The 15,837-nt window shown below is 34.6% G+C and overlaps 2 protein-coding genes across 2 annotated transcripts in view; one reads left to right on the forward strand and one right to left on the reverse strand.

Moving 5' to 3' along the window:
* Positions 1-4,723, reverse strand: part of Noc1 (Nucleolar complex protein 1) — a 99,785-nt gene extending 95,062 nt beyond the window's left edge. The window contains exon 1 of the mRNA XM_089236999.1: positions 4,503-4,723. Coding sequence (XP_089093125.1) covers positions 4,503-4,550 — 48 coding nt within the window. The 5' untranslated portion in view covers positions 4,551-4,723. The remainder of the gene's footprint in view (positions 1-4,502) is intronic.
* Positions 4,724-5,003: 280 nt separating this feature from the next.
* The window catches only part of Pi4KIIIalpha (phosphatidylinositol 4-kinase III alpha), a 184,750-nt gene continuing 173,916 nt past the window's right edge, over positions 5,004-15,837 (forward strand). The window contains exons 1-9 of the mRNA XM_089237000.1: positions 5,004-5,349; positions 7,265-7,384; positions 7,569-7,662; positions 9,706-9,791; positions 10,927-11,020; positions 11,210-11,682; positions 12,503-12,568; positions 13,372-13,468; positions 13,556-13,765. Coding sequence (XP_089093126.1) covers positions 5,257-5,349; positions 7,265-7,384; positions 7,569-7,662; positions 9,706-9,791; positions 10,927-11,020; positions 11,210-11,682; positions 12,503-12,568; positions 13,372-13,468; positions 13,556-13,765 — 1,333 coding nt within the window. The 5' untranslated portion in view covers positions 5,004-5,256. The remainder of the gene's footprint in view (positions 5,350-7,264; positions 7,385-7,568; positions 7,663-9,705; positions 9,792-10,926; positions 11,021-11,209; positions 11,683-12,502; positions 12,569-13,371; positions 13,469-13,555; positions 13,766-15,837) is intronic.

Consider the following 15,837-nt stretch of genomic DNA (forward strand, 5'->3'; position numbering starts at 1 on the left):
GTGCAGCAAGTTAAATCTTGATGAGATTCTGCTGCTAAAATACTTGATGGTGCTAGGTGAAAGCACCACTAGGATAGCGCAGGAATTTTTTTTCCAAACACACCTTAGCCGACTGGTGACAATTTATAAACGAAACTATACTTGACAACATTGAACTGAAATCGCAGAATATAGGTGGGCCAGGTAAGGTCGTTGAGATCGACGAATCTAAATTTGGTAAGGTAAAATATAATAGAGGTCATAGAGTGGCGGGTCAATGGGTTTTTGGTGGAGTAGAGAGGGATTCTGGTAAGTTGTTCTTGGTAGCCGTGCACGATCAGTCCGCGGATACGCTCCTTGGGTTGATCGAGATGTGGATAGAGAAGGGAACGACCATCCACACGGATTGCTGGAAGGCGTATAATCGTCTAGGTGAGAGAGGTTACACCCATTTAAAAGTGAACCACAGTGTGGAATTTGTCAACTCTGGGTCAGGTTCCCACTCAAATACCATCGAGAGCTTTTGGCAACACGTAAAGAGTTCACTGCCTGAGTATAATCGGCAGAAAGACTTCAAATTTTATTTGGTTTTATTTCTGTTCAAAAAGGGTTACTTAGAAAAAAAATAGATAAATTTAATGCCTTTTGGAAATAGAGATGTTGGAACAGCTTCGGTATAAGGGACACACCAACTTGGCAACTTTTTTCGACGAAGGGTTGTGTAACATGACTTCCTCCGGGTCATGTTTTCCTTAATTAATATCAAGAGAGTACAGTCGGCCCCCCGTATTCACGGTTTCCATATTCGCAGTTTTTTTTCCTTTATTGGAATTTTTTTTTCAACACTCAGAAATCGTCATTCATGTGTTTTGTTTACAAAATTTGAGTTGTGCATATTTAGAATGGTTCGCTAATGACATTACTGTCATCACCAGAGCCGTGGCAGCTCCCAAGAGAGAAACAGTCCTCTTGGATTGGATTAACCTTTTGCCACAATGTGCACTAAAGGATACAACCACTCATACAGAGCCAACTGAAGAGACTATAAAAGACATTGTCACGTTAGCGAAACAGGTGGGTGGAGAAGGGTTCAATGATATGGATATAGAGGAAGTCGAACACAGCTAAATTAATAGCAATTCAGAGGTGTTGACCGAGGAGGAATTAATGCAGGTTAACTGCTCCTGAAATTGAAGCGGTACCAGATGAAGATCAAGATAAAGAATTAGAATACAGGTTCACCATAAGTAACATAGCGGAAAGGCTTCGAACATTCAAATCAGCAATGGATTGTTTTCATGGCACAGATCCCCATATGGTACGCTCTTCACATTTAGAAAAATTGTAGAGGAAGCCTTGTCATCATATTACAACATACTTGATGATATAAAGAAGACACGACAAACAGAAATCACAATGTTCTTTCAGAAAACATTGCCAACAATCGCTGCACCCTCTTTTACATTTCGTTCTATCCTCTGTGTCACCCTGCTCTTTCCCATGATGTTCAATAAATGAGATATACAAGAATAAAACAATGGTTTCGGTTATTCGCGGTCACCCCCAGAACGTAACCCCAGCGAATACGGGGGGGGGGGGGGCGACTGTACTTACCTTTAGAGTTCTCAATCTCTTGATGCCTCCCGGGAGAGATGTCACCTAGTCTCATTGGAGGTTGTGTTCTTCGTATGTTCTAAGTTTTATGTTAACATAAGTATTTCGTTTGCCGGCGGATGGCAGCGGACCTCCGTTGGTAAACTTTCCCGATTGTCGTTGGTCGTGTTGGGTGAACCTGGCCAGTTTGCCTGACATGTTGCCAAATGGTAATTTAATGTTTATACTAATATTTTGAAATTACATGCAAATTATACCGATGTTCTTTTTGTTGTGACGTAATAGTTTATTGCTGTGACATAATATTTTTCATGATGTGACGGAGTATTTCCGCTGTCCAAGTGGACCAAAATACTTGTTCCCCACTAGTGTATATATACAGGTTGTGGTTATTGAACGATCGCATCATATCTCATCACATCCTGTTGCATTGTTCTTCACCTCACTCGTTAACGAGTTTGGTGCTCCGATGTTGTAGCACAGAGGTGCTAGTCTTTCATTAGTCAGGTATTATGTAACGTGACTTCATCTAGCCTTAGGCTTGGAAACAAATCTTATCATGACTATCTAATTTTGCATTTGTGTCTCGGCAGGTCCGAACTTTTAATAGTAGTTTTACATATGAGCAACAGCTTCATTCTTCAAATGCTAGACAGGTGACGTCGGAAAGGTCTCTACCCAGAATTCCTGGTCTAGTTGGAATTGCCAACTAAGTGAAATAGTGTCGACAACGGTTGATCTCAACATCCGCCTCATCGCCGCCTGATTCCCGATCTCCTGCAGCTCTGGCTCCTCGACACCCGCTGCGCTGACATCAGACGATCGTCTCTCCCACAGGCTCACAATTGTTGCTTCGCCAGACTCTTGGTTTTGATGTTGTGCTAGCTCGAGACAGTATACCGAAATAGGAAACACGGCTCCCAAACGGCTTCACCTATGACAATCTGCCTGTGACGATCTCACCGCAACGGACGTCCACTTCAAATCCGGACTTAGTGTCTCACCTATAACCACGTGCCGAATTTCTGGACCTACCCCAGATAAGTGCAATATATGAAAGTCTCTGTGATACGTTTAAATTTTTTTTAACGTCTAACTAAATTTTTAATATCGTTGGAAAATTATTTGAATTAATATTGTAACCATGTTTTACTTTAGTAATTGAATAAATGTCTTAATTTGAATTCTGTTGTCGTTTTATTTCCTTGTGCTGTCAAAAAACTTGAGGATAAAAATAAAATCGGAGAGGTAACATTTAAAGCATTACAGTTACCAGCACTGGAGCACTGTGTTGTTCCGTGTTGCGTTGCCTGCTGGCTTGTCGTTGTTCTAGAATGTTCTTTCTGATAAAAAAAATAGTCAGATGGCGCTGGTTGTTGTTTTCCTTCGTTCCTAGCGCATTTTTTGAAACTTCCCATTGCCATTTTGTCGTAACTGATTCTCTCTCTCCCCCCCCCCTATTTTCTTCCAAATGACGTCACCCCATAGCCGCGGCATTTTGAAAACTGTTAGATGAGATCTTTTTTCGTGATTGAGAGATTGATTTCCACAATTTAGTGCATGGATCGGATTAATTATTGGATATATCATGCCAAATAAATCGCCAGCATAAAAAACAACGGAAACAAACATCAGATTTTTCTATTGTCTCTCAGGTTGTACCTTTATTATTTTCCTTTATTTAAACAGTGCCCGTATTTTATTTATACCCTGATCAATTTATTATTTAAACAATGCCTGGGTTTCATTTATACCCTGATAGATTTATTATTTAAACGAGGGACCAGGCTTTATTTGAACAATGCCCAGGTTTTATTTAAACACTGATCAATTTTATTTTTTAAACAGGAAGGACTGTTGTTTATTTAAAAGCATATGGATGTCTTACGTTGTTTTAATTATTACTATTATATTTAATAATTATTATGTGCTTGTTGGTTTCTCTGTTGTTTTTAATGATGGTGATTTTTTTTCGGCTCCCGTAATGTGCCTGGCAGCATTGGCGACTTTTGATCAGGATGTCGGACATGTTTGGCATCAAAAAAAAAAGTTGTAGTAAATCGCCAAGCTGCCCTTTATAAAGAAGCTGTTTCCAGATATTAAATGGGAAGATTATAAGATTTCCATTTAGTCGATTATATGCTTTCCAGCTGTAGCTATTTAGTTTATTTAACATGCAGAAATATTTATATTTAACCCAGAAAATTTATTTTTGTTATTGTGATATTTTGCATCATGTGATATTTTTGTTATTTTTCCCGTTGTTGTTGAGTTTTTTTTTTTTGCTGGCGATTGTTTTTTTTTGGCAACAATCAATCTTGGAGACCTCGTCCGGGCCGATGGAAGTGTTTGGTGCCGAAAAAAATTGCCAATCTCTGGATTATACAGCACCTGTTGCAAATTTTCAACAATTTTGAACTACAGTCTACGCTGTAGGCCGCTGTGGTGGTCGAGTGGTCATAGTGACGGACTCGCATCGTGGGGATCCGGGTTCGAGCCCCACCGTCGCCGCAGTGGTGGTCGGCTGAAGTTGGTTTTCTGTGGTTCCCAACTTCGAGGCGCAAATGCGAGCCGATCTCCCCATTAAAAAGTCTCGCCACAGAGAGCAACAGTCCTACAAACAGTACAAATATTCAGTCACTACACATCACTCACTTCACTTCTGAGATATAGATGGCAGCAATGAAAAATCATACACAACACTAGATACGCACTCAGACAGTTAGCTACACGCATTTACAATTCCGGCACAACTCACTAGGTAGTAAATTGCTTACGGCAATAACAAAATGAACCTATTTTAGAATGAGCCTAGAATATTTAATTATTGTGGTTATGAATATTCAAGTTTAACGACGTTTCTCAAATAAAATTACTCAAGAAAAACATTGACAAACTCTCATACATACTTTACGGTTCTGTGTCGGACCAGAATTTCTTTTCTTGGTGTAATTCATCTTAAAGTAAACTTATGGTAATTGATGAACAAACAACAATAATAAAGAAAAATCGACGCTTGATTTCAAATGAGTAATTCAAGTGCAATAGTCTTCATCCTTGATAGAAAAACGTTCAAATTAAAACCCGCATTAAAAAAACGTGCGTATGATAGCAACTCTGGTCAAGACGTCCGTGACTGCCGAAACCAAAAAGTCAACAAACCAAGCTTCAACAAATGTATGTGAAAATCCATCTGACACACAATATTCTTAGAAATCCTTTTTCCCATAAAAAATACTTTATAGCTGATAAAAAATTGAATTTTATCACTATAATAATTGTAAACTCATCATAATAATGAAAATTGTGTTTCAATAAAGTAAACCGTATGAGAGAAATATGGTCAAATCATCCAACTTTTGTTGGAGAAGGTTTTTTTTTTTTACATTTTGACGTTACGGTCGTCTATCATTCAATGTCGGAAATATAGTAAATACACCCCAAAATAGGTTATTTCGGTCAGTGATGAGAATGTTCATTGAGTAAATCATCTATTTTTTTTCAGAACTAATCATTACCAATGTCTCAATTCTATGTTCAATATACAGCCCAATGATTGGTCCCCTCAAAGACTTGTGATCTCATGTAAACACTCTCTATTTTCCTACTTCCTCGTAGCTCTGCCATGAAATATCGCTGCATGATCCGCATTTAGATATCAATATGGCGTTTTCGGGAACAAGGGATTTTCATTTCAACGCCGTGCATCTTTTAGCCCGGTCTCTAGCTGCTCTCAAACCCACCCCTTGGGAGAAGGTAATAATTCAGTTGCTAAAAATACATATTTTACAATTTGTACGGGAAAAAATGTACGGACATTTTTAATGGATTTCCTTGGTCCTGTTCAGGAAAAATTTGGTGAAATTAGTGATGACTAAAATAAGTACAGCATACGTCATATCTGGAGAGGTATGGTAAATTTTTCTTAGCAACTAGTATTTTTGCCGCAAATTAAAGAAAGAAACTTTCCCGTTATTAATGCAGAGACAAACTTGGAAAAAGAAAAGTCTGTTGTCTCCACCAAGAGCAGTGAAGAATCAGATTCCCAACGGAGACAATAGACTGAATAGACTTTTCCTTCCAAAGTTTAGCTCATCACTGATATCCACTAAAGTCTATTTCCTTAATGTGCTATAATTCTAGTTGCTAAGAAAAATAACATCTCTCTCTACTGTTGCCATCTTAAAGCCTATCGCTGAGTTGAAGGAGACCACTACTACTCAGTGAGGAGTAGTGAAGGAGGCTCTACTCAGTCCATGATGTTGCTGTGCGTGTTATATTAAAAAAAAGAATAGGTGTGTCTGTGCTGTATTGGTATATTTCCCTCTGTGCATTAGTGTGCTTGCCCAGAGAACCAGGGTTCAATTCCTGGTAGAGACAAACTTTTTTTCCAAAGTTCACATCAATATTAATATCTTAAGTCTCTTTGATGTGCTGAAATGCCTCATATTTTCATTGAATATTTTGCATATATACAATAAAACCTCTTTTGCGATCACCAGCAGGACAAAAAAAAATTTCTTTAAAAGAGGGGGGGGTGACCACTAATTAGGTTTGAAATGTATACTTTTATTATACGAGGAGACAATTAATAATTAATATTTTGCCGGGAAAGAGAGCTGTACATTAAAAGGGGGTTTTACTGTGCATGTAATACGACACATACATGGTGCATGGGGAAGTCCCTTTATCCTGCAAGAACTCACTGATCATAGAAGCATATTTCCAATTAGAAAAAGTATCCAAATAACGAGTATACTCCAGATACATCATACTGCAAAGGGTTGTATAGTTCATAAAATAACACTCTAATATTATTTGGTCCCCGGGTCCCAGAAAAACCAATTAGAAGGTTATTGTCATCTCTCTTAAGCCCAAAAAACGGTTTTTAAGTGCAATATTCATTTAGATACTTGAATTAGAAAATAACTGAAAATAATAAATAGAACCACATAGACTAATAGACAAGCTCATTCTCCCCTTCATATGCTGTTACTTCCCTCATTTTCAGTATTTTTCAAATTCAAATGTCTCATCACTTAAAAACAGAATTATTTTTTTCGGCTCTTGAGAAACAGGGCAAAAACTTTTTAATTGGGTTTTTAAAGACAGGTTCACCAAATAAAAAGTTTTTTCTTTGTTTTAAAAACCTTAAAAACCCCTTGAAATATGAATTACATACCTGAGGTCTAAATGTTGTTTGGATACTTCTTTCAATTGGAAGTATGCTTCTAGATTTCAAAAGGCTCAGAGGTGTGGCGTGAAGTACAGAAAGAAATGCATGGACTATATATACACACACACATTTGTGAGTCCTTAAATTACTGACAGCAGCGTCAATATACTGATAGCATGAAGATTGGTGACTAATGCCACAAATGACATAATAACACTAAAATCAGCAATTTGCAAATTATTCCAGGATAGAGACTTTCCTGTGCACCCTGTATATACATATTTAAATATTTGTCATGTTCGCGTGTTATTTTCTTGTGATTATGATAATCCACATGTATATGCCTATTACACCTTCTCCTTACTTTAGTGACATATGGTATAATAATTTAATCTAAAGTATTTTTTGAAATTGTTTTGAGCATATATTAATTGATATCTACTTTTGGTTATGAAATGTAATTGCTCAAAATTTTTTTCCGCTTTGTTTGTACAGGTGAACAGTTTAATACAGTCGTGCCCACAAGAATCATTACAAGGCATTTACAAGTTTGACCAACGGGGTCAAAATTCTGTTTTTGCTTTGGGTATTTACTTTATACAGTCTGAATTTCAGGTATTGTTTAAAGCAGATGATGATTCTTTAATTTGCAATGTCTTTGTGATCATGTTGTAGATGTACTGCCACTAAATATAATATCACAATATAAAGGACTCGTATGATATTATATTTAGTGATGGAGTCCTTTCAATTGATTTTCTGCAAAAACATAGTTTGTTATTTCATTTGCATTTTTCAGTACAAAGATGCCATTTTCCCATATTTGATGAAACTTTTGCGAGGTCTGGTAAAGGCTCTCTGGATTGAGGAAATCAGGTTACATGAATCTGACAGTGAGTAAAGCAGGATATGGACCAACTAGTTTTGCAGCTGCTAACTATGAACATAATTTATCAGTGTTCCACCACTTTATCTTATTCTTGTGTATATATTCATAAATATCATAAAATATCTGCCAAATGTTGCAAACCTACATATATAATTTGGTTCATATAAAATTCATTATTCTTGTGACCTGCATGGTTTTAGTGTTCCAAACAATAGAATCAATTAATATTTGCTAATAAATATTTTCAGCTAATGTTTTTTTAAGCCTAGATTTCAATATTGGAGACTTTTCATTCAGTTAAAGTTATAAAAGACACTTTTTATGTTACTTTTCTGTAATGAATTAACTTATTTGGCTGCAAAAATGTATGTCATTACATAAGTGATTCCTTGAGCTTCAAATACAGCAATATCTCGAGTTATGCTCTCCACTGCCACATTTATGTTGTCCTATTTTGAATTTTTTTTTTTTGAACTACATATACACATATACTTTGAGCAATCGTGAAGGCTTTTGACATCACATTCTTAGGATTAAAATCTTTACCTGGAAAGAGTCACATGAAAAAGATGGGTAGACGAAAAAGAATAAAGAAAATCCACTCATTTTTTTTTTCTTCGAGAGGGTAGAGCAGTATCAATAAAAATATTTACCTAGACTTATATTTATTTTTTTACCTACATTGTCAGGCTTAGAATGAATCGCTGACATAAGGTGGTATCACTGTACGTAAAAATTATTCTGATCTGAAATAGTACTAGACAAGTAGAAACCACAATACTGTAAGAGCTAGAGTGATTTGAATGTGACAAATGAATGTGTGATTTCAGCTCATCCTACAATAATTTTCTTTTCCTATTTTTATTGCCATCTTTTGTCATGGATTTATGTCCATACTTATTATTCATAATCTATCAATATTATAGAGACACATGGTGAAAACGAAGAGAAAAGTGGCAGAAACATGTGATAAGGCTTACTACTGTAATACAATCCACATCTCCCGAAAGAATACTTTTCCATCCCTTTAAAAATGCATAGATATGGAAGTTGTGGTTGCACCATGCAAATTCTATATTAACAGAATTGTATTACATTTGATTGTTCAGAATCTTCGACATTTAGCATCTCACCTTGGCACTTCTTAGATTTAAGAACTCTAGAAAAAAATTTGTGGTTGAAAAAATATGAATCATATTTTATGTGGATCAAATTAAATTATCTGTTTAAAACAATTATTATTGCAAAAATACACGTGATTGCTGATTGCTAAATATAACTGAGTTTGTCCCATTCTTGTGTGTGTGATTTAAGTATAATTTTTTGTGTATGACTATCTCTTAATTAGGGTTTCCCTGTATTTTAATTTAATTTTGATAAAATGGTATGGCAATTGAAAAACCTCATAACATATCTCAACAAAAAAAATATAAAACATAAGTATAAATTTTTATCAAAAAAATTTTTTTAATCATTTTTAAATTTGATAGCTTTAAGCTATCAAATTTAAAAACGTGACAGCTTAAAGCTATCAAATTTAAAAACGTGACAGCTTAAAGCTATCAAATTTACAACAGTTCGTTATTTATTATCAACCTGCACATGCACCTCATGAACATTTCTTCAAGGAATTTCTAAGAAATTGGCATATATGCAAGCACGGATGTGTGCTGGATCTCCCTTCGAGGGGAGACACACACACACAAAAATTTTCTTCCAAGAAACTAAGTTCAAGAAGCATTTGAATTAACAGAAATTGGTTAATATAGCATTTGAAGGACATTTTCTGTCGATGTTTCAATTTTTCACCGAAATGGTTTTTTTTTCTAATTTTTGGTTGGCTCTGGAGGTGCTTGGGGGTGCTCAAGCACCCCCTTGTGTACACCTCTGTATGCAAGAATATCGTGTACATTTGTACATGTATTCACTAATGTTTGAGGTATGCGTGTCAAGTGTTTGAATTTTTTCAACTCATTTATGTAATTAAATCGGCTAAATGTGTATGAATTGCTACATAATGTAATTTGTATCTATTGTATGTTTCAAGGAATTCCTGTGAGTGAGCGGTTTGCTTTCTGTCTGAACACTCTTCTAAGTGACATTGCCTGCTTATGCGAGGAACTTCGTGATGAGGTGAGAAACAATTTATTGACATATGACACATTGTGTCACAATTGTTCTTCTTTATTTATTGATTATGAGACAAAGGAAAGAGGAAACGAAGATCAGAAAATAGGTGAGATAATGTGAAGGTATTGGTACATCCATATTTTGATGCCAAAAAGTGGTTATGTAAATGGCTGGGAATTCCTGGTTGAAACAAAGAGAAACAATTATTAAAAGATGTAAAAAATTTACATTGGAAGACATTGACAAAGTTTTCTATACCCGATATTCATACTTTTTTGATAATCTAACTTTTATAGCGAAATAAAGAAAGCAGCATTATAAGTACCATTGCGAGAGTGCACAACATTTTCACTCTGCAGGCCAGATATGTGAGATGGCTATCACTTTCAGGCCAGCAACGAGTGTACCTATTCCACTGGCCTGACGGAAACTTTTAGTGGGTTGCACTTGGCCCACAGACCAGAGGTCGTGTAGTTTTCTAGTATGGGAAATCTGGAGACAAAATAATTTTGTTAGTATTATCAGAATATGTGCACTATTGAGGTTTGACTGTTTCTTATGTGTTAACTGATCAAATAGTTTGAGATTTAGTTTTCCATAAAAGCAAAAGGGGAAAATTTATTTTTTAAGCATAGGAAATAATAAGCTTTTGTGTGGAACAGTCCCTGCCAAGTTTATTGCCAATAAGCCATAGGAACAGGTCAAAAATTAAAGAATCAGATAAGTCTTGGAAATGTTCAGATATTCCAATCTTAGTGTTTAGAAAAATTCTATCTTAAATTTACTGTTTGGTTATATCAGAAAATTGTGTAGTCATTATTAAAATATAATGTGTATTTGTGTTTGACTTGACTTTTTTTTCTGTAATTATATTTTAGTACAGCAAATGAAAAGTTACAAGTTTATAAACTTTGTGATTTGATGTTCAGTAATAATTCTTAAATAATGATAATCTAGCTCGTATTAATTGGCTTAATCAGTCGCCAATATTAGAGCTTGATTTAAAATTTCCTTATATATATATCGCATTTGCTTGAATTGATTTGACTCGTAAATTTTCCATTTAAAACTCTTTTTTTCCAATTCTGTTGTATTTCCTTTGGAAATATTCAAATCTTGGTTATTTATCATATTGAAGGTCATAAGTGCTCAGATTGAATTGCTGACATCCTTGACTAACCTTATAGTGAATTACAAGGATAAGGATTCAAACTCAAAGAACAATGCCAAAGGTAAAATAAAAAAAATCAAACTGTGAATATAAATAAAAATATATGATCTGTCTGTATAAAGATATAACTCCTTTATAATGATAATAATGATATGTTGCTCTGGTCCTTTAAATATCATTATATCACTGTACTGTGTTTCAGTGTATATTCTCAATGATATAATAAATCTTTTTAAATATATATTTCTAGTTGCTCTCTGCAAATCAGCTGTACCAGTGTTGATAGGTAGTGCAAGAGCAATCGGTAGGGCAGATAAATGTGATCCGCCTTTGTTCTGCCGATTATTTCCCCCAACATCACCAGTTACTGATGTGTGTAATGGAAAAATTCCTGACCAGTCTGAAACTATGCAGCCGGTCAAACCAAGACCTTTCAGCAATTTTCGCCCCATATTGCCAAGATCATATTCGGCTGTATCTAGAAATCCATCTTCCCCTGCACTCACAGCCCAAGATTCTGGTGCAGATCTGCATTCATTAGGAAGCTCTCAGGGTAAAAGAGGTTCGCTTTATAGCCAGTCATCCATACCATATGACCCTACATCATACTATTACCATAAATTTGGATCCAGCTTCGAAAAGCATCGTGGTCTAGGTGTGACAGATGCCTACGACAGTGGCCTAGTATTTTCTGTTGCTCATCTACAATCTGTGTTGGCATTGGTAAGGAGACTTAGATCATACTTTGTTCATGACATTTCTATCATGAGTGTGAAAAGATCTTTGATTTATTAAAGTTCATTTGGTTTTTTTTTATAATGATCTGATTTATCTTTTTAAATTGATATACTCTGTGAATATTTGTGCCTTCTTGGTTGACCTTTTTTACTAGGTTAAGCTGTTTAACCCTTTTATAAGGACGAGGTGCATGTGTGATTTAGTAGTTGTAGAAAGGGGGTTATATTACACAAATGAGGTACCCTGGATTACATTGAAAAAATCTCAATATTTAAAAAAATATGGGGTGTTTCACTTCAGGAAACACATTGTATTTATATGATTTGCATATATTTAAATAGTTTAGAAATGTCATTTATTGTTTGCTAACTTACATTTTTCCATTGTTGAAGAATACATAGCAATATGTCTTCTCCACACATGGCATTTCCCTCTAAAATGCAAGGGTTAAAATCATTCTTTGCTCAGCTTAACGATAGGGAGACTTGTACCTTTGAGCCATTCTGCTGGTAATCAAAAGCTTTTTGAAAAGCTCTCAAGAGAAAATCAAATGTTTGGGGGTTGCTTAGAAGCATCAATGCTGAAACAAGCTCAAAATATGCAATACCTTTATTTAAAACACAAAATTGTTACTGACAGTTTTTGAATTTCTTCAACATACATTTTGAATACACATGATGAGATGGCAGTTAATATATTTTTTTGTTATTTAATGAAATGCACATGGTTTCTGTCATGATGTACATTTTTGTGTGTTATTAAGCATCCTTGAATATTTTAATTTTCTCATCATTCTATTTTTTAGGCTAAAAAACTATTGGTGAAAGATCTACTTAATTTCTTAGATGACTCTGCAACTGAAGTTTATGCTGTAAGTATGAAGCCATCTATTGCTTTAAATTGTGTTTTGTCATATTTTATTCTGTGTCTACTATGTAAAATTATCCATTTATCTGTATTTAATTTTCATATTTGCTTTATTACAGTTAATTTTTAATTATTATTATCCTGTATGCATTTACATTTGTGTATTTGCATGAGTGCGTCTTGAGAGAGAAACATGATTTCTTTTTGTTGAAAGTAAAAGTTCCAGAGAGAGAGAGAGAGTTAATTTTTTTTTTACTATTTTAATCAAATAATTTGAATTTAATTTGACTATTTCAACTCATAGGTGTTCAAGTTGTGATACATGGGTTCTGTGTTTTAAACTTTATCTAAAGACCCTAGGTCATATGCCTTTCATTTTTTTAAACTTCAGTTAAATTTGTGAAATTTAAATGCATGTAGGAATGATATAGATGTAGGGAGCTCTGACTCAAAGAGGCATCAGTTTTGTTGCTAATAACAGAGACAGTTATGCAACTGCATGTCCTCTGAAGATATTCCAGATGTACCAGTAAAAACCAAACTAGCAATAAGCTAAATGATCTTTAAAATCTGTCTTTTGCATTGGAATTGTAGACATATAACTTACAAAATTAACTTCATAATATAAAAAACTGTGGGTGATGAAAAAATTCTAATTTCAGTTTTTTTTTTCAATTTGGGCATCAATGTAATTTCATAAAGATGAGTATAAATTATTTAATAAAATCACTGTTTCGACCAGTGTTTCTAGAATATTTATGCTTGTGAGTGGATAAAATCGAGATAAGTTTTGATCATTTTTCTTAGTCAGGGGCTGTGAAAATTTTTCCATACAAGACTTTCAGTGAGACCATGAATCTTGTACTCGTCACTCTCCTCAGAGAGCTGTTGAGACCTCAGAAAGGTATAAATAGCTGCAGTGCATGTGACTGACATTATTTGAATTCGTTCGAAGAAAGAAAAATTCATTTGTGTCTGTTTTCTTTTATAGATCTGCCTCCTCCTTTCACAAAAGATGTTCAGGAATTTGTAAGAAGTCTGTTTCTCTCTGGCCAAACTGAGCTCCAGAGTTCACAACATGATGCTAGTGAAAGAGAAGACAAAGAATCTAATTTCACAATAGTCAACAAGTTTAAAGTAAATGTGCAAGCAAATGCTGCATGTGTTGAACTTTTGGTTTGGGCTGTGCTTGATGATATGGGTAAGTGACATTCACTCATGTATAATAATGTTTGAAAACTTGCATTGCATTACAAAAATCAAATTTAAGACCTGTTACTTTATTGTAATTGTCACACAGCCACTCCTAGACTTAACAAACATGATATATAGCCACTCCTGGACTTAAAAACAAAATATTTTCTGAGCATTATTTGTAAAAGGTTTTTCTAAATGCTAATTTTTGAATTTAGGATCAAAAATAGGGTAGTCTAATACAAAATGGAATATGCAACTCAAATTGAGAGAAAAAAATAATGTTTAAAAAATTTAATGGTTAGTTACAAAGCTTTTCATTTTAATTACTATTTAATAATCATGACACGTAAGATACTCGTGGATCCTTCTTTAATCAGCCTGTATTTTCATCTGTTATCTCAATCATCTGCAGGACTTCATGAATTTCACTCAAAAGGACTAAATTTTTTTACATAGGATGTTTCTGAGCCTACAATTCCATGCCTACTTCCTTCATTTTTTTTTTCCAGCTACTTGGCATCCTTTAACTGTTTACCAAGTTTTCATTAATTAATTCTTTATCAGCTTTACTGAAATGTAGTATGTCCTCATTTTCCACTTCTAAATTTGTTTTTTTTTTTGTCATGTGCAAATGAAGGGTATGGGAAGACTCAGTCATTGCTTGATAATTGATCTTCAGAAAAACACAATTTTTAAAGTAACAAAAAGTATGATATTCAATGGCACAGCAAATATTCAACCTTATTTTGGAATACAACGATGAGGTTTTTAATGACAAGGATGGCATATTCAGAACCTATGCCTTAAAATCCAATAGATGATGCCCTCAACTTATTTTTAATCAAAAATTCAATGACTGGACTTTTCCCTAAATACCATTTGTATGTTTTTCATTGATGTCTCCAAATTGACTTGTTTCCTTGAGGCTTCAAAATCATTTACAGAACAGATAAATATTTTGTTTTAAAATTTTTCTCATAGTTTTCAAGTACAAATAAATACAAGTACAAGACCACAACAGACAAAATGCTGGACGAGGTGGCTGAGAACAAGATGCCCATGCATATATGGATGTCACATATTTCTAAAATACAGTGACTGATAAAATATAATAGAATGTTCATAAAACGTATTTATGGTTGTCTTATCTAAGTATGGGTAGCTTCTTGATTTACCCCAATATGTTTATTGTATTTGGTTTTAAACACATGTCAATATTGTTAGAATTTACTACTCAATCGATACTGGTGTCCCCGTGTCAAAGCAGTTGATTGACAGTGTATTTATAATTCATGATCCATCCTGTCCATCCCGTTGAAATTTTGAACACTTCAATCATATCCCCAACATCTGCATTCTTCCAATGTAAAAATCTTCAAAAAATGAAGTCTCTCTTCATCACTCACGCCCTGTGTACCAACAAGGATACGCATAGACCTTCTCTGCTCCCCTTCAACTAAGTCTATGTCCCTCTGTAGGTGTGGTCTGGCTTCATTCATGTTGTGTTCCGAATAACATGTATGCCCTTTCCATTATACTCTTTCCATAATGTCTGTCATTTTGTTGCTGCTGCCATTCCCAGAGGGTTTTGAAGGTTATATGCTTATGTATTCCTACATGAATGAGAGCCATTTTGGCAGCTTCAGGGGCTCCCTACCTCTCTTGAAGTACAATCTACTAATTTACTTAATCATTGTGCCAAATCTCATTAACATAGAGGCTCTCTAAATATTTGAGGCTTCCTGGCTGTGCCTGTTTAGATGTTTAAATGACCCTGCATGATGTGCTACATCAGTAGTACACAAATAAATTTTATAAGCTTTAATGAAGAAATTTTGTTCTACTAATGCATTTTTGGGACATTCCATTCTGCAAAATGGACAGATCCATTCTGAAAAATATGGTGTATGCTTGAAAATCCACAGCACAGATGCTACTTTTCAAAGTATATAAATCTATCATTCACAAGTTGGGGAAGTGACTGTGTTGCAATTAATGGTATAATTAATAATAATCAAAGAAATTTCAATTCCTTAAAATATGATATGCTGGTGTTCGAATTTCAAGGACAGCTAA

This window comes from Pholcus phalangioides, unplaced genomic scaffold (assembly GCF_987345545.1).
Source record: "Pholcus phalangioides strain wild (caught in Gottingen) unplaced genomic scaffold, Ppha-v1.0 ptg000009l_1, whole genome shotgun sequence".
NCBI lineage: Eukaryota > Metazoa > Arthropoda > Arachnida > Araneae > Pholcidae > Pholcus > Pholcus phalangioides.